This window comes from Mollisia scopiformis (assembly GCF_001500285.1).
Source record: "Mollisia scopiformis unplaced genomic scaffold LY89scaffold_19, whole genome shotgun sequence".
Lineage (NCBI taxonomy): Eukaryota > Fungi > Ascomycota > Leotiomycetes > Helotiales > Mollisiaceae > Mollisia > Mollisia scopiformis.
Window position 1 is genome coordinate 924,646 of NW_017263599.1, and position 22,670 is coordinate 947,315.

The window sequence follows — 22,670 nt, forward strand, 5'->3', positions numbered from 1 at the left end:
GTGGGTGCCGCACCGTGTGGTGGCCCTAAGGTGCATTGGGACTGACGGGGATGCAGTGTAAAGTCTGGGGTCAGCAGGAACGTCATTTGCCGAAGGAAAACTAAGACCGGAAACAGAGGCACAGACGAACACATCCACAGTAATCCAACATCATACAGTAGTAACAACCGACCACCATCCACCGACGGCGAGGGAGACGGTACTGTAGGAGGATCACGACAATCTCTCAGAACGGAAGGTGACAGTGGGAGGAAGGGAAACACGATCTGCGGATACCAGATCTCCTAAGCTTACCCTGCGAGAAACCTCGGGAGCTATTTTGATCGCGTGAGCTTGTCTCAGGTACGCACGTCTTCGGAGACAACACTTCTCTCAACGAGGCTCGAATACCAAACGATACTATATAGAGTTGGAAGAACAAGCCTTACAATATTACGGCGCATCTGCACATGTACTGTGCAGATCTCGGACAATAGTGAGGATTGCCTCGCAGACTGGGAGAGCTTACTTCGACTGCTCCGAAGACGAGTACTTGCAGACTCGTATACCATTCTACGCCACTTGGCTTGACAGGCACAGATCTGCGAGAGAGGTTAAGATACACCACACTTCATAGCTCTACCTGTCTGCTTACAAGCATGTTGGCGTAAGACGTGCATCGTTCACCCTTTACTCCGCATGGCATATACTACCATGTCAAGATCACCATCTTCATCGGGCATGCTACCACTTCCAGGATCTCCAGCCTCATCATGGGCCATCTACAAGTCCAAATTCAAAGCTCTCTTCCAAGGAGCTGATACCTCAGTCCTTATCGCCTTCTGGCTTTTCGGTATGCCTTCAACCCCACTTCTCCAAGCATAACTTACACCTTTAGGCCTCATCAATAATGTCTCGTACGTTATCATCCTCTCCGCTGCTCTCGACCTCGTCGGACCCAATGTCCCGAAGGGCGTGGTGCTTCTTGCAGATGTCCTCCCATCTTTCCTCACGAAGCTTGTGGCCCCATACTTCATTCACCGAATACCCTACTCTCTTCGAATCATCATTATGTGTGCTTTGTCCGCAGCAGGCATGTTCTTGATTGCACTCACGCCCTCGGTCATCGACGACAATGGTTCCATAAGCATAAAGCTATTTGGCGTGGCCATAGCATCTCTATCGAGTGGAGCTGGAGAGCTCAGCTTACTGGGTCTGACCCATTACTATGGTCCATTCTCTTTAGCAGCTTGGGGAAGCGGTACAGGAGGAGCAGGACTTATTGGTGCTGGTCTCTATGTACTTCTCACGAGTACAATCGGGATGACTATTCGAAACAGTCTCTTGACTTGTGCATTCTTACCTTTCATCATGCCAGTAGCATTCTTCCTCGTCTTACCCCAAGGCCCGTTACGGCGAGCTCAGTCGAGGAAAGATTATGAACCTATTCCACGGAGTTTTGATGACGATGATATCCAAAATCTGCCTGTAGACACTGCTGCAGATGCTTTGTTGGCTCCAGGACCATCCATAGCAGGTAAGCAGCCCAATGTCCCAAACCGTGACCCCACAATATCCACAATTCCGTGACGAGAATCTATGTCAAGTGATGGGACATTCGGTCGTCTTTCCCAGCTCACAAATTGTCAAACATCGCTAACCTCCGCCTCTCAGCGGAAGCCTATTCCTCCCACTCACCCCGCTCCCGCTCCCCTTCCGCGAAAGCCGACCCATCCCTCTTCACCACCCGCCTCCGCCGCGCCCGCGCCCTCTTCTTCCCATACATGCTTCCTCTCCTCCTAGTCTACATCGCCGAATACACCATCAACCAAGGCATCTCCCCCACGCTCCTCTTTCCCATCGCTTCCTCGCCTTTCACAACCTACCGCTCCTTCTACCCTACTTACGCCTTCCTCTACCAACTCGGCGTATTCATTTCTCGCTCCTCGTCTCCGTTCATTCGACTCCATAATCTATATCTTCCTTCATTCCTACAGATTGGCAACTTGGTCTTCTTGGGTTTGCATTCAATGTTCTTCTTCCTGCCAAGTGTGTGGGTAATCTTTGCCGTCGTACTATGGGAGGGGTTACTAGGTGGCGCGGTGTACGTTAACACATTCGCGGAGATCATGGATAAGGTCGAGGTGGAAGAGAGGGAGTTTAGTCTCGGTGCTACGAGTGTGAGTGATAGTGCCGGGATCTGCATTGCGAGTCTCCTGGGGATGGTGATTGAGCCGTGGCTGTGTGGGTGGAATGTTGAGAGAGGGAGGGGATGGTGCAGGACTTTGGATGGTTGAGAAGATCAAGACTATATGTTGCCATCTAGCAAAGTTCAAAAGTAAACTCCAACAACGAATCTCTGATGATGTCCAACTACTAACCGTACATTCATAGATAGGCTATAAACATTCCATTTTCATCTACCTTTCCACAAACATCAACAAGGAAAAGAAAACCTGCTTGCAAAGCGGGCTAGTGCTTCAGCGTAAAACGTAAATCCTTCCATCATAGCCTCATGTTGATGACAGCAGGAATGTGGTTTCGACGAATCACGTCGAGTTGATGCTGCCTAGCTATACTTTTTTCTATACTTGATGGCCCTCTGTCTTTTGCCTTCGCTTTTATCACATTACTACTAGTTTTTTTGCGTTTTTTTTAATTTATAGAGCATTTTGATTTTGATTTCCTAGCCTCAACACGATGCTTTCTATAAAAAGTCATTGTCAGCCTTGTGGCGGGCATGGCCGCGCCCTGTGCCATGCATGGGGCGTCGCTACATGGGAATAGTACCTCTAATTATGGAGTACGCGATCAAGGATCCCGGGTCAAAGTTACAGTAGTTTCCAATTCCGTGTATTTTATCTCACAGCGGGACATTCAAAATGCAACCTCCAATCAGCGTCAGAGTTTGCCAGCCACCCGAAGATGAGCCGGCCACACCTCCATTCCCCACCTGGCGACTTTGCTTGGTGCGGGGTCTGAACCACTAGCTAAGCTTCACTCCCGGCGAGTTGACTAGCGGAATCGGCTTCATATGAGAAGATACTGCGAGAGAATGCCGACTTGCTCATCCGCGTCTAGACAGTTCAAACTGCGAGTGATAAGTATCCCGCTTCGGCTTGATATAGAGCGAGGTGGAAGGGCTGATATTGTCGCGAATGTATATCGAAAATTCCATGTAATGTAATACATAATAACTCCCAGTTTTCCATGCCATTTGCAATCCATCATCTACTTGAAAGAATCGTTCTTTATTTCTATTTCCGTAATAGACGAATCCTAACAAAATGCCCACAGAGACCTCAATCTCGTTCCGAGCTCAAGACCTGCGATTTGAGCATCGTCTCGCTAACGATGCCCTGGGAGTGGGCGAGAGCCGCCCACGAATCTCCTGGAGAGTTTCGGGAGCGCCAGCTGGTTTCACCCAGAAACGTTATCAGCTGGAGTTCTTCAACCAGAAGCCCGAGGATTCGGGGAAACCTTCTCAGTCATTTGACGTTGAATCCAGCGAGTCTGTACTCGTGCCATGGCCGTCAGAAAATCCGCTTTCTTCGCGGGAAGGGATGTTCGTCCGCGTGAGGGTCTGGGGAGAGGCGGTTACGGACCCTTCTGAATGGAGCGAGCCTGCATATGTGGAGGTTGGCCTCCTCGATAGAAACGACTGGCAATGTCAGGGTATCTCGGCAAGCTGGGAGCAAGATACAACTGCTCCAAGGCCCGAGGAACTTTACCGCAGGGTGTTCTCGAGAAATCCTGCCAAGAAAGTCTGCAAGGCGCGATTGTATATCACGGCGCAGGGAGTCTACGAAACGGAAATAAATGGCAGGCGAGTTGGTGACCAGTTCCTGGCTCCGGGATGGTCGGCGTACGATGAACGCCTGCACTACCAAGTCTATGATGTGCTGGAGTATCTGTCACATGGCGAAACAGAAGACTGTATCGGCATTCGTGTTGGCGAAGGATGGTTCTGCGGACGGATCGGGTTTGAAGGCGGAGGTCGCAATCTCTGCGGTGATAGGACGGCCGTTATGGCGCAGTTGGAGCTGCTCTACGAGGATGGAGTGACTCAGATATTGTGCACCGATGACTCGTGGGAAGTAGCTTCTTGTCCCACGAGGCTGGCCGAGATCTATCATGGAGAGAAGTATGATGCGACAATGGAAGTTCCTGGATGGTCGTCTGTTTGTCCTAGCCAGGAGCGCAAGTCATCAGGATGGTCAAGAGCGGTAGTTATGTCTCCTCTTCCCGCAAAACCCGAACTACTGGCCATGTCTGGATCCCCGATACGCCGTCTTCTTGTCCTCCAACCGAAGGAACTGATTACAACTCCAAATGGAAAGAAGGTACTTGACTTTGGTCAGAACTTAGTGGGCTACACCCGGATCAATAACGTCAACGGCCCACGCGGCAAAACGATAAGACTACTCCACGCAGAAGTCATGGAGAATGGGGAACTAGGTCGAAGACCTCTACGTGAAGCCGATGCTGAAGACGAGTACAGACTGAAAGGGAGTCCGGAGGGCGAATCTTGGGAACCAAGATTCACATATCACGGCTTCCGCTACCTACAAATTGAGGGCCTATCTCCAGACACTGATCTGTTTGCTCATTTCGAGGCTGTTGTATGCTGGACCGAGATGGAGCCCACGGGCGAGTTCTCGTGCTCAGACTCCATGCTTAACAAACTTCACGAGAACGTGCGATGGGGAATGCGAGGTAATTTCGTGGGCCTACCCACTGACTGTCCTCAGCGAGACGAACGTCTTGGCTGGACAGGAGACATCGCCTTGTTTGCTCCCACCGCATGCTTTCTGTACAATTGCGCCGGAATGCTCAAAACGTGGCTCGCTGATTTGGCCGTCTCTCAAGAATACCTGGGAGGCGTGCTGTCCATCGTGGTACCGAACGTACTGCGATACAATAAGTCTGCATTTCCCAAGGTGGCTCCATTCGCGATCTGGGCCGACGTAACGATTCTGGCACCGTGGGCAATCTATCAGTCCACAGCTGATGTTGGAATTCTGGACGTGCAGTACTCTAGTATGCAAAGCTGGTTGGCCTCCTGTCCTCGAGATACCAAAGGTTGCCGTCGACTGTACGACGCAAGCTTCTTTCAATTAGGCGACTGGCTCGATCCGGACGCACCACCGGAAAAACCACAAAACGCAAAAACAGATGCACAGCTAGTTGCCAACGCATTCTTGATCCATTCTCTCGATATCATCAGTCAGATTTCCTCGATCCTCGGGAAAGACCAGGAAGCGAGGCAGTATGCAGCAGAGGCCAGCTTGATCCGTCAAGAATTCTGCAACGAGTACATGACGCTCAACGGCAGGTTGGTCTCTGACACACAAACAGCGTATGCTCTCGGAATCTGCTTCGATATTTTCCCAACTCCCAGACAAAGAGTTCAAGCTGGAGAACGATTAACATATATTGTCCGGAAGAACGAATTCCGCATCGGAACCGGCTTTGCTGGGACTCCGTTTGTTTGCGAAGCCTTGGTTTTGACCGGCCATACTCAAATTGCTTATCGGATGTTGCTCGAAGACAAGTGCCCCTCTTGGCTCCACCCCGTCACCATGGGCGCAACGACCATGTGGGAGAGATGGGATAGCATGTTGCCGGATGGATCGATCAACCCGGGCAGCATGACGTCCTTCAATCATTACGCGCTGGGTGCGGTGGCTACATTTATGCACGAGAGACTAGCAGGTCTTCGTTGTATCGAGCCTGGTTGGAAGAAAGCGCGCGTGGAGCCCATTGTGGGAGGAGATTTCACGGAAGCTACGGTTAGTCACGTCACACCTTATGGGAAGGTAGGCTGTTTGTGGAAGATTGTGGATAAGCGCTTCGATATGACGGTCCTTGTGCCTCCCAATACTTCAATGGAGGTCGTGCTGCCTTCGGGTGGAGATGGTGCTGGAGAGGAGGTTCGAACGGTCATGTCGGGAGTTCACTCTTTCTCTGTTATTTACGAGAAGAATTACGAGTGGCCGCCGGAGAGTTTGGGCTTGCTAGGATAAACGTAGCCATAATGTAAGAATTTCATTTGCCATCTTGATAACAGTTGGAGCTTTTCCAGAGTGCCCCATTGAGGACAAAGTTCTCAAGTAGAGCTATCTGACCTGACCTGAAACCCTTGAATGGACTTGGGTCACGCGTGTCTCTGCTTGAGCGTGGGATGTCACTAATTGAACTAGCATTTTGGAAGCGATATCTCAAGAATTTCCCATGGTCTAAGATCACGAACATAAAAGCGAAGAAGATGGTATTTATTTTATTGCCTATTAGCTAAGAGCCAACCGAACCCTGCCACCGCGTCATTCACAAACATCTTGCTAATCTCCAAGTCAGGAAACCCAGCGTTAAAAGCATGAGGCACACCCGCGTAAAAATCAATCTTTGTCTTGACGCCGCACTCGCGACGCAATATCTCTTCGAAAATAAATCCATCGTCTCGGACGGGATCAAGCCCACAGATCTGGAAATGCGTTGGTGGATTGGCTTTATGACCCGTCGGCTAGAAGAGCGATGAGAACAGCGGGTTGGAGGGTGCCGGATTGTATGCTTTTATGAGGATTTCGGTACTCTCGCGTGATAACATAGGTGCGTTCTTATTCTCTTCGTAAGCGGTCCACTTTGCCCGGTACCGCTCTGGGACGTTCTCGGGGTGGATCAGAAGCGGAACACCAAGATGGACGCCTGGAACCTGAATCTGATGATCGAGCGCAAGATGAACGATAGCTGAAGCCGCATTGGCACCGGCACTACCACCTCCAACGATGAGCCCCTTGGTTGTATCAGCTCCGAGGCTGGCTGCGTTTGAGTACAACTGATAATGTGAGCAAAAAAAGTCGCTTTTTGACAACTGGTGATCGTACCCGTTGGAAAGCATCCCAGCAGTCGTTGATGGGTGTAGGAAAAGGGTGCTCGGGTGCGAGCCGGTAGTCGACATTAGCGACGACACATTTCAACTCCTCTGTCACTCGCCGACAGAATGAATCATCGCTTTCCAAATCTCCGAGGCAGAAGCCGCCTCCGTGATACCAAACCACCAGCGGTACTGCAGATTTCTCCGAATACGTCGAAGGGTGGTAGACTCGAACTGGGATTCGGTCACCGTCGCGAGTGGGAATAGTGATGTCTTCTGAGCTTCCATTCCAGGGTCTTTTGGTACGGAGATACTCGATCTTTGCAAGTGCCATCATCTTGCGAATATCCTCGATGCTGCCAGTGACATTGTGACTTCGAGTGGCCGAGGCCAGTGCCTGGGTTTCTTAAGTTAGTGTCTGTAGAGGATGACCAGATGCGTAGATAATCTTACTTCAGCAAATTCTGGATTCATCTCGTTCATTGCTCTGTGTTTGAAGTCAGGAATGGTTTAAAAAAATAATGTCTTTGTTGACCAGAGCTTTCTCATAAGGTACATGATAGATAAGTCTTTGCAATAGACAGAGGGCCAGACATAGCGGACGCTTTTCGTCCTGAGAACTGCCTTGGTTTGCTGCCGTGTTTTTGCTCGGGGTATCATTGCTCGAGGGAGTCAATCCTTACTGTATGAAACTAAGGAGAAAGATGGGGACATCCTGTTGCTCGGCGTAACATTATGATAAACTTGCGACGGCTTGAGTGGCGGCAGTAGGGGCGTATATGCTTGGGTAAACTTCGGCGACGTGATCGGGGTAACCTCGGTAACCCCGCAAAGACGCACCCCAAGTTAAGCCGGCGGTAAGTGGTCTAGTCCTTGTAGCTGGGGAGGGGCCTCAATAATTCTTGCTTTTTCTCTTCTCGACTTGGTCCATCTACTCGAGGCCGGCAATAGTCACGGCATCGCAAGATCGGGTTATTGTCCAGACGAAGGCTTACATTAGTGCTGTAATGTCTTTCATGTCGAGGATCGATGTGCCAAGAGATGAAATAATCATGAGCTGAGAGTGTGTATGGACAGAGAACCATAGGAATGGTAACCTTACCCCGCTGAAGTGGCGCCAAAGCCTACCGATCTATATCCTGTATGATTAAGGATCGACATACACAAGAGCACACATCAAACACCCCATAGACTTTCCCCAAATTTACTCTCCACTCTCCACCCTTTCTTAAAACCCCAGATTTCAACCCCACAAGACCCCGGATTTCCCAGCTTCAAATTCCATACTTCCTTTAGAGTCGACTCTAACGTATACTGAACTCTACACGAAATCTACTCTTACCGCTATCATGGCCACCATTACTGACGAGAAGAACATTTCGGTGCTGCACCAGGAAAACGCTGCCGAGACACACGTTGTTGGCCACGCAGTCAATCAAGAAGAGCATGACTTGACCAAGAGGCAGGCTTTTATGCAAAACAAGAAGACGATGGCATGGTGCTTCTGGGTCATCTGGGTTCTGATCCTCGCCAGTTTCGACAACGCTGCCGGCAGCAGCATTCTTGGTATCCCTCAGTTTCGTAAGGACTTTGGGTCGGCATTCGAGGGCAACTACGTCCTTCCCGCTAAATGGCAATCTGCTTACAGCGGTGCACCAGCTGCCTTGTAAGCGATTTCTTCTTCTGCAACTTAGATCTCCTCACCTGCCACTGCACTTGAATGTAGCTGACAGATTTATGTATGTAGCTCCGTTATTTATTCTCTGGGGGCCGGGTGGTTTGCAGATAGGATTGGTCGCAGATACACCTTGCTTTCTGGATTTCTCCTTTCGTTCATCGGTATAACGTTGGAAGTGATTGCAACAACGAACGATCTATTCTTCGCCGGTAAATCTATCAACGGACTTGCTATTGGGGTTCTTATCAGTGTGGGAATGACTTATGTGGGCGAGGTGAGTTGAAACGCTATGCAATCTCGTGGTCACTCCTCTTGGCTGATTTCTATTCCAACAGATTGTTCCAACAGCTTTACGCGGGCCGGCAACTTCTGCATGCGCTCTAGCCTTTTCGTTCGGGCCATTTGTGGTATCTCTCCTCGTCTATGGCACAGGAACTTGGAGCAACCGTTGGGCGTATCGTGCTTCATTTGTATCTCAGTATGGATTCAATGTCACCGGGCTTATGTTTCTGCCCTTTATGCCAGAGTATGTTGTCGATCTGTGCGGAGATCCAAAGTCAAACTTCTAAAGGTTTCTAGGTCGCCTTGGTACCTTCTCATGAAGGGTAAAGATACAGCTGCTCTCAACTCTCTCGGTAGACTAGGCATGTCATCTGAGCAAGCTCAGAAGAAGCTCGCCAACATTAGATTGACTCTGGAAGAGATGAAAAAAGAAACCGAGGGCGCCAGTTATCTCGAGTGTTTTCGGCAACACAAATCTACGACGTACTATCATCTCAGCAGCACCTCTTACAATCCAAGTCCAGTCCGGTGTAATATTCCTTTCAACGTACTTTTTCTATACGCTTCAGTTAGCTGGCATATCCGCAGGCCAGTCTTTCGCAATCAATATCGGGACTCAAATTTTGTCAATGGCAGGGAATGTTTTTCCTTGGTATCTGATCAATAAGGTCGGTCGCCAATGGCTCATGATCAGCAGCTTGATATCCATCATCATCCTGGATAGCCTTTTCAGTGGCTTGATTACAATGAAGACAACTGATGCCGCGCTTAGAGGTACGTCAATTTAAGAACGGCTCGGACTGGTTTTTACAACCATTTTTGTGCCATATTGATCAACAGATGCTGACTTAAATATCTCTAGCCGGCATTGCATTCGGCTCCATATACGTCTTCTGCTACAACGCTTCTATCGGTGGTGCCGCATATACTATCTTGACCGAGACCGCAACACCGCGTCTCCGCGTCAAGACAATCGCTATTGGTCTTGCTTTTCAGAATGTCTGGAGCGTAAGTTACATCGAACTCAGCATGCACTTGAATAGCTAACTAACCGGCTTCTGGCAGACATTGTGGTTGTTCGTCCTGCCGTACATTTTCAACCCGGACCAAGCCAACCTCGGTCCCAAAACGGGGTTTATCTTCGCGGGCTTGGCTGTGTTGTGTCTCGTTTTCGTCTGGTTTTATCAGCCCGAAACCCGCGGACGCACGTACGAGGAGATTGACGAACTATTCGTGAAGAAGGTTCCGGCTAGAGAGTTCGAAGGCTTCGTGACGGAAGCTGAGACTCGTGGTCAAGTTGCTAAGCAGGTTCTTGATGGGAAAAAGGCTGCTATGAAACACTAGGTAGGTAAGTTTCTTTCGTCAATAGGTTATGTAAGTTGAGCCCCAGTCAGATGATAGCTAGAGTGTATATGAATTTTGCAAGAATGTACGTAGAAATAGCTTTATACACGAAAGTCAATGCTTGCAAACTCCAATACTTTATACTTGATGTCATAAGTTCCGCCCGTAACTAACAAGGAAGAAAAAAACCTATATATGAAGCGAGCTAGTGCTCAGAGTACATCTTGTCATCACAACCTTGTGCAATCATCCTCAAATGTCCCAAAATTCATCACAATTTTTACCAATGAAAAGTCTGTCGATTACATCCGCATAATTAAATGCTATATTTCCTCTCTAATTCGTGATAAAGCAAGAACATGGCAATGTCCCATGAAGTCACAGACAGTAAGGGCTATGTTATTGTTCCTGAGATTTTGCATTTGTGTTTACTATTTACATGTTCCAACTATTTTTGGACTTTTGTGTATAATTCAATCTGCTACCGCTTTAAAGTCTTTAATTCAACCCTCGAATATCTGTCTCCGCCGAAGCACTTCTCCCTCCTCCATTTCCTCTCAGCTTTAAATTCTTGGTCGTGGCCGCAGACGCTCCATATCTGGGAAAGTGTCCAACTGTACAACGTGGATGAATTGTTTGGCAAAGCGGAACTTGACGGGCGGGACAATCGTATTTGGATAATATCTCTTCTCCTGGGAGACATCGACCCTCATCGAATCATTGTCCTCATCGAGCAGTAGCATGTCAAATGGGACACTCTGCCGCATTCCTTCCAAGCGAATAGGATCAACGACCCGAGTACTCAGTTCCAAACCCCACTCCCCATCGACCTCCGCACCATATTGCTCCGCAATCGAGCGCGCGGCGTCGAACGACTCGTCCCACAACGTGATCGTCAAGCATCGAAGCTGTGGACATATCTCCACGAGTCTACGCACTACCAATGGGTGGTACACGTGGTGGTTCCCCACCGCAAGGTACTTCACCTCCTTCAAAAACCTCAGCATCGACGCAGTCCGGAACTTGCTAGTCTTCCACCGGAACACTTCGCCGTCCAATGGCATGTACGTATCGATTTCTAGAGCCATGTAGCAGCCGGGGCTGTCGAGCCGGCGAGTGCGGAAAGTCATCTTGTACAAAGGGTGCTTGCGGCGACGGGCCTCAATCTCGTGTCTCTCTGCGTCATTGCTGGGTTCGATCTCAAGGTACTCGGCGCGGGATTCTCTGCAAGCGTGGAGTACTGCTGGGACGCCGCCAGCGCGGTTCCAGAAGAATGGTCGCCCTTCAATGCGGCTTTTGCATTGGACTATAACGGCTGGGGGAGGTGCGGCTAAGGCCCAGATCACTATTCGGGAATTAGTATTTGTTTTTGAGAAAGTTGTGACGCTAGAAGTGTGGTCTTGTCTAAGAGGAGCTGAACTACGCTCTCTGCAATGAAATCGAAAGGTTTGGAGCCCATGGTGAAAGCGAATAAGGGCAGAGATTGACTTACTCAAGCGCACTTCCAGTGGAAAGTTCTTGAATCCATGCAAGGTGGTAGGGATCCCGACATCGGGGGAGGACGTAGGGTGGGTAATGGTCGTGGTTGACGGTTGCTCAGCTGGGACAGCGCTGGTAGAGGACGTAGGGTGACTACCAGTGGTTGTCGATGCCTGCTCAGCTACGTAGCCAACAACTGACGCATCAGTTGAGGAGTGGGCGTCATCATTGAGGTTTTGGACAGCTGGGATGCCAGTAACAACTGACGGTCCATCAGCAGTGGTGATCGTCAACAGTTGTGGAGCGGGGACGCTGTTAGCAAGCGCCTCCTTTGTTGAAGACATAGTAGAGGTTGGACAGTTGATTGTATGCTATCAATGATCAAAGAGACTGAATGCGCAGTGGTCCAGAAGACCCTGTGAGAAGATCTGAGTTGTTTGTGGTTCTTTGAATGCGAGTTGATAGATCGTACGATTATGAAAGTTGACGAAAAGATCTTGTATATGATATATTTGGAAAGAACGCTAGTTGTCTCTAGTGCGTATTTACAATCGATTAAGTCTTCGGATTACGGAGTTATAATATGCCGTTCCGTTGCTTGAATCTGTTAAAGCGGTCAAGAGAAGCGTTATTTTTCACTAATGTACACTCGCAATCGATTAACTAACTCATTCATTGGATCATGGAGTCACAATACAGTATTAACTGCTTTCTAGGATTCGATTCCAAGATACACATGTAAGGGGGTGAGCTCAATGAGAGAAGGCCCCTCTAAGCCTTTACTAAAGAGAAGCATCGAACAAGGTGTGAAGATGTAAGCACTTTATATTCCAGTGCCAACTTCCCCCCGCTACTTCCCCTTGTATGTAGCAGAAGTCAAGGATCCAATTAGATATGATGTATTACTTCTGAGATCAAATATACTGCCACACGGGCCTCCTACGACCATTTGCCCAGAAAATGATATTTTGGAAAGCAAGGAAATACGGTAGGTTGTGTCATGGTCAAGAGTTGACGTGCTCATTACTAAAATGAGGTGTTCCATTCATTGATGGGAAGTCTCTCCTTACTTCTGAAAGACAAGAGGAGTTGCAAGGATTCCATGGAGTTGGACAGAATTCTAACGAAAAATGGGGTGGGATGAACGTGGTGCAACAGAGCTACTTTCAATGCATTGTATTCAATCTGTACATAGGTACAGCCTAGGGACTAGCTCATGTTTTCTTTCATGCCATAGCTCTATAGCTGCAGGATCATGTGAATTCAGTTCGCTCTCCATCTGCTCTGTACACTATGCACTCATTCATTTAGACAAAGCACTCTAAATCGATGCGTGTTGCTACTGCCTTAGCTCTTCTCTTTGTCTGAACTCTGCTCCTTGCCTAGCTCTCAGCTCGCTGCAACAGTAGACCTCTCACGAGAAATTGAGTTTACAGAAGATCTGACCCGCAACAGAAGGCTGCTTTAGAGAACCATGCTGCGAATCAGAGAGAGCGCAGAGACACTGGCCTGCGTTGATTAGAACCAAAATGAAGAGTTAAGCGAGTGCCGGAATTACAGCTCTTTAGCGAATGCTTACTTGGCCATGTCAAGCTGTTGAGATGATTCTTTTTTAAATTCGCAACGAGGTGGTTCAAAGTTCAAGTTTTTCGTATTTGAGATTATATAGCGCGTTTTGTTCTTGTTACGAGATGTGAGCATAAATTGGGTCATGTCACGATGGTCACCAGGTCAGTGTCTCATTTGGTTTGTACTTGTGCATTCCGATTTTGTTTGTTACGCTACCCATAAAGTACAAGTTCTGTTGAAGGAAAGAAAAGAGGAAGCAAAGAGTGACAAACGCAAAGTCGGGAAAGGAAAAGAAAATGATAAAGACAATAGCGCCTGATGGAGGGTTTCCAACACTATCCCAATATCAAGGCTTGTATAAGACTGATCTCATACCGAGGCCGTGGCCTAGGTGCCAGCTCGAGGTTATCCACTCAATCTGAATCCAATTCCTCAATCTCTCTTTCTTGACGTGAATCTGACTTCGGTAGAGAAGCCTCGGGTCGAAGTCGTCCAGTCCATGTTGCTGAGCCCTTCACTACTTTCTGTGAATGACGGTACTTATTTCGACGCCAGATATCCTTCAAAGGCTCCAGCTTCTCTGCCTGAGAGAACTGAAACTGAATTCTGAGCTTCATAAACGGAAACGACTTCTCGGGGTGATCTTTCATCATCTCTTCCATTTCCGTGATGAGTTCCCTAGTACGCTTGGCTCTGTTACTCTCGAAAGTAACCTCATCAACTTCCAGCGATACCTCGAGACCCCATGGTCCCATAACCTCTGGAGTATACAACCCCCCTCTCACTCGCCAGCTCTCCTCGTTCCGCCGGCTCTGTAGGACTACCGTCAAAGTCTTCAACAACGGGCACTTCTTCGCAAAATAAAGGAGATCGTCGAAATCCACACAGTCCTCTGGCCTATCGTGTTGCAGAAGCGCCAAGTGCTGCAGACCACTAGCTATATCCAACTCAGCCGCAGTGCGAAACTTGCTTAGTTCCGGTTCTCCAGAGATATCAGAACGATATTCCTTCAGCTCTTGAGCACGCGCAGGCCAGTAGGTATCGATCTCCAGACTCATGTAGCAACCTGCGCTAGCCTTAAGCCGGTTCTTGAAATGGAGTTTGTAGAGAGGATGATCGCGACGACGACCCTCGAACGCAACCTTGGTGGTCTCGTCATCCGTATCGTACTCCAAGTACTCTCGGCGAGACTCGGCGCATGCGTGAAGAACGGCTGGGATGCCACCGGCTCGGTTCCAGTAGTGGCCTCGGCCTTTGACACGGCTTATGTGCTGGGATATAGTTGCAGGAGGTGGAGCGGCCATGGACCTGCGCAAAGGATTAGTACAGCGACTTGTGAGGGTGACGTGGGTATGTTTACCAGATGATCAATCTCAATTCGACAGGTAACTCATTGAACTTCTTGAATTCAGTAAGTGTCAATGCCGGCGGAACCGATGGGGATTGCTGAGCTATGACGGCTTTCGCGTGTGCTCTGGTGTTCCGAGCCATGTCTGCGGTGGGAGTTTGCTCTCCGTGCTGAGCACTACCTTCGAGAAACACGAGTTTGAGGATATGACTTAATTGAGTTGGCTATTGGCTTTTGGAATATTGTGTGTTCGTAGATCGAATAGTTCTTCAGGTGTGCGGAAATTGTTCTTCATAGGTATACAAGGTCGTTTAGCGCACCAAATGTGCTAGTGCGCCTCTGGACTTTCACGCTAGTCTGTCTGTGCTAGCACTCTATAAGTTTGGATGAAAGTTACCTAGGTACGTTTGCATTCTTGTGCAGTTAGTATGTTTCCGGATATCCGGACTTGCGATTACCGCATGCGAGCACAAAACATAGTTATAATCACTCGACTTGATGACTTTTCACCGGAGTGATTAAAAATTATGATCAGTAAATGCAATAACTCTCGTATTTCTGGTCTTCTTGTATCTGCTTTACTCTCCTAATCTTGATATCAAGAAGCATCGTGACCCTGTTACTTCCTACTATGTGAAGAACTTTCGAAGCCTCAATTTGGGCATTGTTACCGTAGGGTAGCATTCATGGAGTTCTTCACATGCATGAGACTATGGAAGGAAGATATTTTTATTTAATGTCTTAAAGCTTTGGGCCATCCATATTCCACTGCATATAGCTTAGACGAATACAGTTCTAGCCCCATGCCTTCACATGTTTCACGAAACCCTTAGGTGAATACTTTCCACTTTTTGGCTATTTTCAAATCCCCACACCCTTTGACATATTATAGGTGGGATGCAGTTTAGCGTTGATCATCTCTTGTACAACTCGAGATCCTAAGTCACAACTTTATCGCTTCAAAATCATGCCTGTTTGAAGAAAATTACTTTTGTGTCTGCTATTTCAGTGCTAGGAAAATGCCAACCATCCATAATGAAAAGACCACGCGCTGCTAGAAATGAGAGATGACCTCTGCAATATGGTCATGAAAATCCTCAATAGCCGCTCTTGCCATTTCCGCCCTCTTTGTTATATTCTTTCACAGGAATCCCTCGTTCTCCATCATCTGACGATCAAACCGGAATTTCAAGGTCTTTGGCCAGTTCTTCTGAGGAGCAAGTTTCTTCAGAATCTTCAAAGTCATCGCAAGTCCCTTGACATTGTGTACTACCGCACGTTGAAGGCGAGACATCCGTGTATCGTCTAGCTCTCCATTGATCTCTGGATCATAATTGACAAGCTCGTCCCGCGTTTCGGGCTCCCTGCAGAGAAACTCCTCCGTCACTACCAAAGTAAGTGTTTCAAGACAGGGAAGCACTTCAATAAGGTGCATGAGGTCGACACGGGAGAAGCCACCAAAGGGGAGACGTTGGCTTGGTTCTCCATCAATCAAGATGGATCCAATCCACCAGTCAGGCACTGCCAGATTCTTCAGAATTTGGTCCAGACCAGTGACGGCCAACATAGCGGTCATGTCGGCAAACTGGGGTGGTCTTACGGTGCCTGGCGTGTGAATGATCAGTTTGTCGCGCATACCCCAGAAACAGTCAAGTTCCGCGCAGAAGTAGATACCAGCATCCGTCTTGTCCTCGTTCTGAAAGTATAGCTTGTATAGCGGGTGAGCTTCTCGGCGACGTTCTAGCGATGTAACATCACCCGGCTCAAGGAACTCATGTCGAGACTCTCTGCAGGCTTGAAGGACAGCTGGCACACCTCCTCCTCGAATGAAATCAAACTCGCGATCCCTGGAGATGATTCTACGCTGCATGATTGTGGCCGGAGCGAGAGTTGTGAAGCTCCAGATGCGACTGCGGAGCTCCGGTGGGAGCTCCGTGAATTTAATGAACGTCTCGAAAGCGGGTGGAGCTTGTAATTGTTCTGGAAAGCTTGAGATAGTTGCTGTGGTGGTGGAATTGTTGAGACTGGTGGGAGTTGGTAGATCGGTCTTTGCAGAGGCAGAGGGCATATTCAGGTTTGAAAACCAGGGCCGCGGTGGAGAACGCATCTTTCTGAAGCAATGATGATCGAATTGTCAGTTTCTGCAAGATCAAAGAGGCTGGCTTGGAAGTCTTGGATTTCAAGTGTCTCGGCGTTGTTCTGATTGAAAGGTTTGGTATGAAATGTGAAGGGGTAGGCGGGGCAGAGATAAAATAAACCAACCCCATAAAATTGCGATCAGCCAGTCCAGACGTGGTTAGCTTCATCTTTCTGCAAGACTCATTCACTGTTGTCAACTTGTCTTTATGATACTGGTTTCAATTCACCTTTATTCGTTTTGAAATTGAGTTTAAAGACGTCTAGGACTATGTGGTCAGAGAACGCTCCCGATTTGTTGCATTACAAGTATGGCACATCTTTCTTAAAGAATTTTCCGTCCTTGTCACACTTTCAGTAATTGACCCTCATTCATCTGCAATCATTTTGCCCTCCCACCAAATCTACCTATCCCATATTCTCATTGGCCATGAATTGCTGCTCGAATCGATACTTTAAGCTCGGAAATTTGGTTGTCGGATGTTTGACCCTCAGTTCAGCCATCACTGCGTCAAACACCTTGACTCGAGCAATAAGCCAACACTGGGCATTATTGAATGCAGATTCATCCAAATTTCCATTCACTTCTGGTGCCAATGGTACCCAATGATAAGTGCACATCTGGAACTCCCGCTCCTTGATCAAGATGGTCAAAGTTTCAAGGCGAGGCAAGTGTTGACTCAGACTGAGCAACTCAGCTTGACTCAGCCAAAAAGAGGAGCTTCCTAATGCCGGTCGACCGAAACTGACGCCGCGAATCGTGATGACCAAGTGTCTCATGCAATAATAATTGCTGGATCTGATGGAATTGAAGTTTTTGGCTCCATATTTCAGACACCAGAACGAATCGATGTCTAGAGACATGTAAACACCAAGACTCCTCTTCGTTTTAAAGTAGAGCTTGTAGACCGGGTGTACACGTCGGCGGATCTCGAGTGCATCTTCGTCGTCGCCGTCTCGGGCCAGGAACTCGTAACGAGATTCACTGCAGACGTGGAGAATCGCCGGAACGCCTCCTCCGCGACGATGAGTATAGTATTTGTAACCGAACGAGTCAACAAGTGAATTTTGGCTTATGACAGATGGCGGAGGCGCGGCTCTGGCCCACTAAAATGTCCTCGAGTTAGTAGAATTCTTTTGGATAAAGTGGAAGTAGATCGGCAGTCACTTGGCTACATGGAAGTCTGATGGCTGGTAGAGCTCGTGAGACATGATTGAACGGGGTTTGAGCTCAGAAAAGTTTACATACAATGAGAAGACGAATTTCTTGAGGTAGATTCGTGAAGATCGTGAACTTCTGAAGAGCGAGGGTTGAGGAAGGCTGCTCTATGAGCGGTGCGGAAGATAGGGGCACGGTGTTTTGATTTGTGAGGCCCATAGGGCTCGATTCGGGATTGTTTGTGCTGAGAGACATATTGGATAGTTGCCTGCTGATTCCCTCTAGATGGTAGAATTGGGGTCTTGTAGAACTCGTTGAAATTGATTTAGGATTATTCATGCTAGGAGACATGTAGGTGGTTGTCTGAACAGTTTGGATCGCAGGTAGAAGTAAAGTTGCACCTTTACATGGCCAAAATTTTCGTCAAGGCTGAAGAACTCCTAATATGGTAAGCGTAGTTCTTAGCGCTATAATGCGAAATCTTATGACAATATAAGTGGTCTCATCTTGAAATAACTTCTATATGGCAGCTGGGATAGAGCTGGGATAGATTAACAAGTCGGAACCGCCAATTTCAGCAGTGTAAATGTTTGCTTCTATTTATGTATCGTTATAGACAGGAAGCTATATATCTGGAACAAACACTACTAATTTTACAAGCCTATCAAGCTATGGTTGCCATAATTCGGAGGCCCACTCTCTCATTCATAATCTCATTTTTTTAATTCTTATAGTACAAGGGAGTTCTTAGTTAGCTATTCAATACTGAAAGAGCCCATGTCAAGAGTTAATACTAGTCACTGGCTCGTATATTAAATTGAGGAACTTCACAAAGCGTAAATGTCTTGAAGCACAAAGGACATTTGGGAAGACAAGTTATGTTCCATTTTTACGATTTCTCCCTTCTGGAGCATAGCTAAGCGCTCGACATATGGAAGACGAGATTTACCCAGGAAAGCAATGAGTCAACACTCAGAATTGCATGCTAATAGCCAGAGAATGCAAGCCCATGCGACCTTCTAGACATAATAATGAGAGTCGTATAGCATGTCGTTGCTATCGCGCCCATATTTCAGTCCTCCCAAGCTCCATGTGATAAAAGAAAGCCCGTGCACGCCATCTGGAAAAATTGAAATGCAAAGATAACAAAAGAAATCGTCTGCTACCAGCATCCTCATTGATAAAGCAGTTGCTCCATCACTCCACTTTCATATTTGCAAGAGGGTGATGCAAATAAAGCAGGTGTGATCGCTTGGTAATTGTACTAGTGAATTGTTAATAATCGTCCTCAATGCATAGCGATTAGCCATGTAGACGGATTTCAACATACCCAGCCTTGTTTGGACCATCGAATGGGCCTGTGATCTCCACACAGATAAACAATTGAAATGTCGTGCCTATGGGTTTCAAGTTGTCTCTGGAAGTTGAATATTATAACTCTCAAAGAATTCTTTGTCCATACTGAATTCAAGTGTCGGGAATTGTCTCTCAGGAAGACGCGCCTTCAAGTCATCGAAGTCTTCTTTGATTCGGTCAGTGACGGCCTTGACGAAAGTATCCCCATCTAGTTCTTGTCGTTTCACATCCTTTACTAGAATGATTGCATCTAAAGTCTCCAAGGATGTGTGATCGATAATCAACTCATTAAGGCAATCAATCATGCCCTCTGCGTCATATACGAAGTCACATCGGACAACCATAAGCCGAATCTTCGATGACATAGCGGCATGGGCACCTAGGTTGAAAGCGACATCATCGTCCATGAGCGGCATATAAGTGTCAATGTCAACGGACATGAAAACGCCACTACCCGATCTCATCTTGCTCGTAAAGCACATCTTGTAGACAGGATGGGCACTTCGTCTTCGTTCCAAAGTCTCATCAGCCTTGTCTGTCTCCAAGAGCTCCGTCCGTGACTCGCGGCACGTATGCAGCACAGCAGGAATATTGCGCAGGCAATGGTACTTGCGAGTAGACTTTCGGCTGGGAAGCTGAACGATAAGAGCTGGGTCAGGAGCGGCGAATCCTCAAATTGCTAATCGGAGCTCTAGAGGAAGATTAGGGAAGAGCGTGAAGGTGTTCAAGATGGCGGGGGATTGGGCGATGTCGGAAGTCGAATTTGAAGACATAGCTATAGCTTCTGTTAGCTTGAATGCTCATGAACTCGCGATCTTGGACAAAGGATGTACAAAGGGTTCTGGATATAAGAAGTGGTGAGCTTACCTGCTGTTCTGCGCGACATCTTTGAAATGTTTGAATGTGAATATGATTGAAGATGACGACTCGGATTCGCAGTTGTTGCTTGGAAGAATCTCGTGTTTGCGACTGAGATAAGGGTGGTCAATCTTCTTGCTTTAAAATTGTTCGAGGAGTGGGTTTTGCGAAACGCTTTTGTGAATTTCTGACGTTGCAAAGGATGCCGATGAGCTCCAGATAAACCTCGAAACCTCGACGAGAATAGTAAAGCCGGTCACCGGCTAGTCTCGCTTAATCCACGTTAAGCTTGCGCAAGCTATAATATCAAATAAGCATTTTCTCCCTGTTAAAAAACAGAGAGAGTGCGTGGCATGAGCAGTAGGGCGGCCGAATGGTCGAGTCCAAAACAATCGATTAATTTCTTGTTGGCTGCGAAGATGTACTCAACCACTTCTCGCTGTATATCGCAAGATATACTGAATCTGTTTATCCCTCCTAGATACTCTGGCTGGTATCTAGGAAATGGGTTTTGCATTTTTGATCTTTGAAATTCTAAATTTATTTTGTTCTCCCAGCTATTGGCTAACCTGTTCGCGTTCTAGACTTTGGAGACATCTTGGCAACGAGGAAGTAGCTTAAGCCTTTTCGATAAGTGTTTTTCTTATTTTCTCTTTTATCACCGCAGCTTGATTCCCGTGGACCGGGTATTTCGATATGTACCCATTAATCTAATCGTATCACAGATGAGTTGTTAGCACACATAATCACTCTTTGCGATTTTTCCTTTCGAAAGATGTGATTTGTTAGGTCTTAAAGTTCGTTGTTTGCTTCATCAAAGCCCCCGTAATTTGACTTGAATGCTCTACTCAAGAAAATTTCAAAGCAACGCTCGCCGTTACCATCCACCTCTCCTGGAGGTAGGATCAATTTATGTACCACTTAGGAAACCGTGTCAATAAAGGCTTTAATAGAAAGAAGATCCCCGCATCAAACTTCCGCAAAAGAAAGGAAAAGCAACGAGTAGCCACCAGATTTGGCACTCCTCTTCACCACCACATTTTGAGAACACAAGATCATTCCTCGACCTCAAAGTGAGGACCTGTCTTTGGCTTGTTTTCTCTCTCTCTTCTCCTTAATCTTGCGACGACTAATGCGATTCATCTCCCGATCCAACTCCTTGAATGGATCCTCCTCTGGTGGCGGAAGCAACTTGATGCCCTCATTTGCGATAATCTGATCCTGAAATCTCCACTTAACCTTGAGTGTATTCAACTTAGGATACTTGGGAGCCATCTTCTTCAATAGGGTATTGAATTTGCTTCGATAGCTCTGGAGGTGATTTTGCCACACAGTCGGAAAGCCGTTAATATTAAGTTCACCATTGATCTCAGGTAGAAGAGAACCAAAACGTGAGTAATAGGAGGCGCTTAGTGCAAACGTCAAGGTTCCCAGTGTAGGAACTTTGTCGATCAGAGATTTCAGTTCCCACTCGTCGAGGGAGCAGCGAGTGATTGTCAGATGCCTCAAGACAGGAGATAAGCTAGGATTGACAAAGTGGTTTGCAAACGCATGCCCGATAGTGTCAATTTCAAGTGGCCAGAATGTATCAGTATCCGACGACATGAAACGGCCCCTGAGCCCATTTCTGGTGGAACCCTCTCGGAAGTGTAGCTTGTACACGGGGTGCGCAAGGCGTCTTCGTTGTAGAGAGATATCGTTTGGGTCATCCGTCTCCAGGAACTCATTACGAGACTCTCGACAGGTGTGCAAGACAGCCGGGATCTCACGAAGTTGGTGATAACGGCGACCAACCTTTCGGCTCTTGACTTGAGCCACAAAGGCAGGTTCCGGAGAGGCAAATGCCCACTACTTGAATTAGTACCAAACTGCTTTCTTTTCCTGGATCTTGTAGAAGAGAATGAAGAAGAGAATGCTGCTTACGATCATGAGACGAATTTCGAGGCAAGCTCTGGGAAGAGGGTGAATTCGGTAAGAACAACTCGTTGGTTTTGCGATTCCACGTCTGGAAGGCTTGGGTGGGCAGCTATGAATTGTTCAGCATCAAGTGCCGAATTTGCGATACTATCGTGATATCTTACCAGGAACTCCCTCTGAAGCAGTCATTGTAGCTTTCTTTGCAGATCGCTTGAGGCTGCACGAAGACATGGTGTTGGCCTTTGTGCAACGGTGATGTGCAAGTCGCGCGGGCAGTTCAGTCTTGGCTACTTTCCCTGCTTTGACGATCTTCGAAGAAGAGAAGTAGAAGATGAGGTTCAGGAATTCTTCGTATGGAAGAGATACGCTGCTGCTGTGAAGTTGCAGAAGGAGATGTGGTTGTTGACGGAAATTCGTGGTAGACGAGAAGGATCGGGAAGCTTGAAGTAGGTATGAGATCGAGCTAACGAACATGGGGACAAAAGTCCGTGCGTTCAGGCTGTAGAACCTCGAAATTAAAACTCTTCACATTAGGACTAAACTATCAACAACTCCACCATTATGGATCCTTTTACCACTCCACCTATGTCTCCACGTCTCCCAGGTGCAAAGATCAGAACCAAGCACAAAGAGGGCATACGCCGGCTCTTCAAATTCGCTAAAATAGGCCTGCAACAGCTCCAGGGCTACT

At 47.5% G+C, this 22,670-nt stretch overlaps 10 protein-coding genes across 10 annotated transcripts; 3 read left to right on the forward strand and 7 right to left on the reverse strand.

Moving 5' to 3' along the window:
- Positions 1–720: 720 nt before the first annotated feature.
- LY89DRAFT_699290 (protein btn-1) lies at positions 721–2,276 on the forward strand (the record flags this gene model as incomplete). The annotated part of the gene is made up of 3 exons (XM_018217045.1): positions 721–832; positions 878–1,516; positions 1,654–2,276. The coding sequence occupies 3 exons, from the start codon at positions 721–723 to the stop codon at positions 2,274–2,276; spliced, it is 1,374 nt and encodes a 457-aa protein (XP_018067855.1).
- Positions 2,277–3,266: 990 nt separating this feature from the next.
- LY89DRAFT_651720 (bacterial alpha-L-rhamnosidase domain-containing protein) lies at positions 3,267–6,005 on the forward strand (the record flags this gene model as incomplete). Its single annotated transcript, XM_018212178.1, has 1 exon — positions 3,267–6,005. One exon carries the CDS (start codon positions 3,267–3,269, stop codon positions 6,003–6,005), a length of 2,739 nt encoding a protein of 912 aa, XP_018067856.1.
- A 273-nt stretch (positions 6,006–6,278) lies between these two features.
- LY89DRAFT_159136 (alpha/beta-hydrolase) lies at positions 6,279–7,580 on the reverse strand. Its single transcript, XM_018205481.1, has 3 exons — positions 7,307–7,580; positions 6,864–7,250; positions 6,279–6,814 (listed from the first exon to the last, which is right to left on the reverse strand). The coding sequence occupies exons 1-3, from the start codon at positions 7,334–7,336 to the stop codon at positions 6,503–6,505; spliced, it is 729 nt and encodes a 242-aa protein (XP_018067857.1). The 5' UTR covers positions 7,337–7,580; the 3' UTR covers positions 6,279–6,502.
- Positions 7,581–8,202: 622 nt separating this feature from the next.
- On the forward strand, positions 8,203–10,157 carry LY89DRAFT_754315 (MFS general substrate transporter; the record flags this gene model as incomplete). The annotated part of the gene is made up of 7 exons (XM_018221317.1): positions 8,203–8,519; positions 8,601–8,805; positions 8,867–9,057; positions 9,111–9,271; positions 9,312–9,587; positions 9,676–9,821; positions 9,879–10,157. The coding sequence occupies 7 exons, from the start codon at positions 8,203–8,205 to the stop codon at positions 10,155–10,157; spliced, it is 1,575 nt and encodes a 524-aa protein (XP_018067858.1).
- A 563-nt stretch (positions 10,158–10,720) lies between these two features.
- Positions 10,721–11,980, reverse strand: LY89DRAFT_672712 (uncharacterized protein; the record flags this gene model as incomplete). Its single annotated transcript, XM_018213301.1, has 2 exons — positions 10,721–11,502; positions 11,650–11,980. The coding sequence occupies 2 exons, from the start codon at positions 11,978–11,980 to the stop codon at positions 10,721–10,723; spliced, it is 1,113 nt and encodes a 370-aa protein (XP_018067859.1).
- A 1,638-nt stretch (positions 11,981–13,618) lies between these two features.
- Positions 13,619–14,696, reverse strand: LY89DRAFT_672713 (uncharacterized protein; the record flags this gene model as incomplete). The annotated part of the gene is made up of 2 exons (XM_018213302.1): positions 13,619–14,513; positions 14,566–14,696. 2 exons carry the CDS (start codon positions 14,694–14,696, stop codon positions 13,619–13,621), a joined length of 1,026 nt encoding a protein of 341 aa, XP_018067860.1.
- Positions 14,697–15,550: 854 nt separating this feature from the next.
- LY89DRAFT_687578 (uncharacterized protein) lies at positions 15,551–16,509 on the reverse strand. The gene has a single exon (XM_018215527.1). The coding sequence runs from the start codon at positions 16,421–16,423 to the stop codon at positions 15,695–15,697; it is 729 nt and encodes a 242-aa protein (XP_018067861.1). The 5' UTR covers positions 16,424–16,509; the 3' UTR covers positions 15,551–15,694.
- A 588-nt stretch (positions 16,510–17,097) lies between these two features.
- Positions 17,098–18,103, reverse strand: LY89DRAFT_737486 (uncharacterized protein; the record flags this gene model as incomplete). The annotated part of the gene is made up of 2 exons (XM_018220262.1): positions 17,098–17,796; positions 17,939–18,103. 2 exons carry the CDS (start codon positions 18,101–18,103, stop codon positions 17,098–17,100), a joined length of 864 nt encoding a protein of 287 aa, XP_018067862.1.
- A 1,151-nt stretch (positions 18,104–19,254) lies between these two features.
- On the reverse strand, positions 19,255–19,668 carry LY89DRAFT_737487 (uncharacterized protein; the record flags this gene model as incomplete). The annotated part of the gene is made up of 1 exon (XM_018220263.1): positions 19,255–19,668. One exon carries the CDS (start codon positions 19,666–19,668, stop codon positions 19,255–19,257), a length of 414 nt encoding a protein of 137 aa, XP_018067863.1.
- A 1,186-nt stretch (positions 19,669–20,854) lies between these two features.
- On the reverse strand, positions 20,855–22,371 carry LY89DRAFT_687579 (uncharacterized protein). The gene is made up of 3 exons (XM_018215528.1): positions 22,144–22,371; positions 21,986–22,088; positions 20,855–21,910 (listed from the first exon to the last, which is right to left on the reverse strand). Exons 2-3 carry the CDS (start codon positions 21,989–21,991, stop codon positions 21,131–21,133), a joined length of 786 nt encoding a protein of 261 aa, XP_018067864.1. The 5' UTR covers positions 21,992–22,088; positions 22,144–22,371; the 3' UTR covers positions 20,855–21,130.
- Positions 22,372–22,670: the final 299 nt, after the last annotated feature.

What these genes read in the sequence shown, in the direction of transcription:
- LY89DRAFT_159136 (XM_018205481.1), bottom strand. Translation starts at nt 7,336, where the DNA reads ATGAACGAGATGAATCCAGAATTTGCTGAA. An exon ending in TGAATCCAGAATTTGCTGAA is followed by an intron (nt 7,251 to 7,306) that starts GTAAGATTATCT and finishes TAAGAAACCCAG; the next exon opens with GCACTGGCCTCGGCCACTCG. An exon ending in GCTGGGATGCTTTCCAACGG is followed by an intron (nt 6,815 to 6,863) that starts GTACGATCACCA and finishes TCACATTATCAG; the next exon opens with TTGTACTCAAACGCAGCCAG.
- LY89DRAFT_687578 (XM_018215527.1), bottom strand. Translation starts at nt 16,423, where the DNA reads ATGCAGCGTAGAATCATCTCCAGGGATCGCGAGTTTGATTTCATTCGA.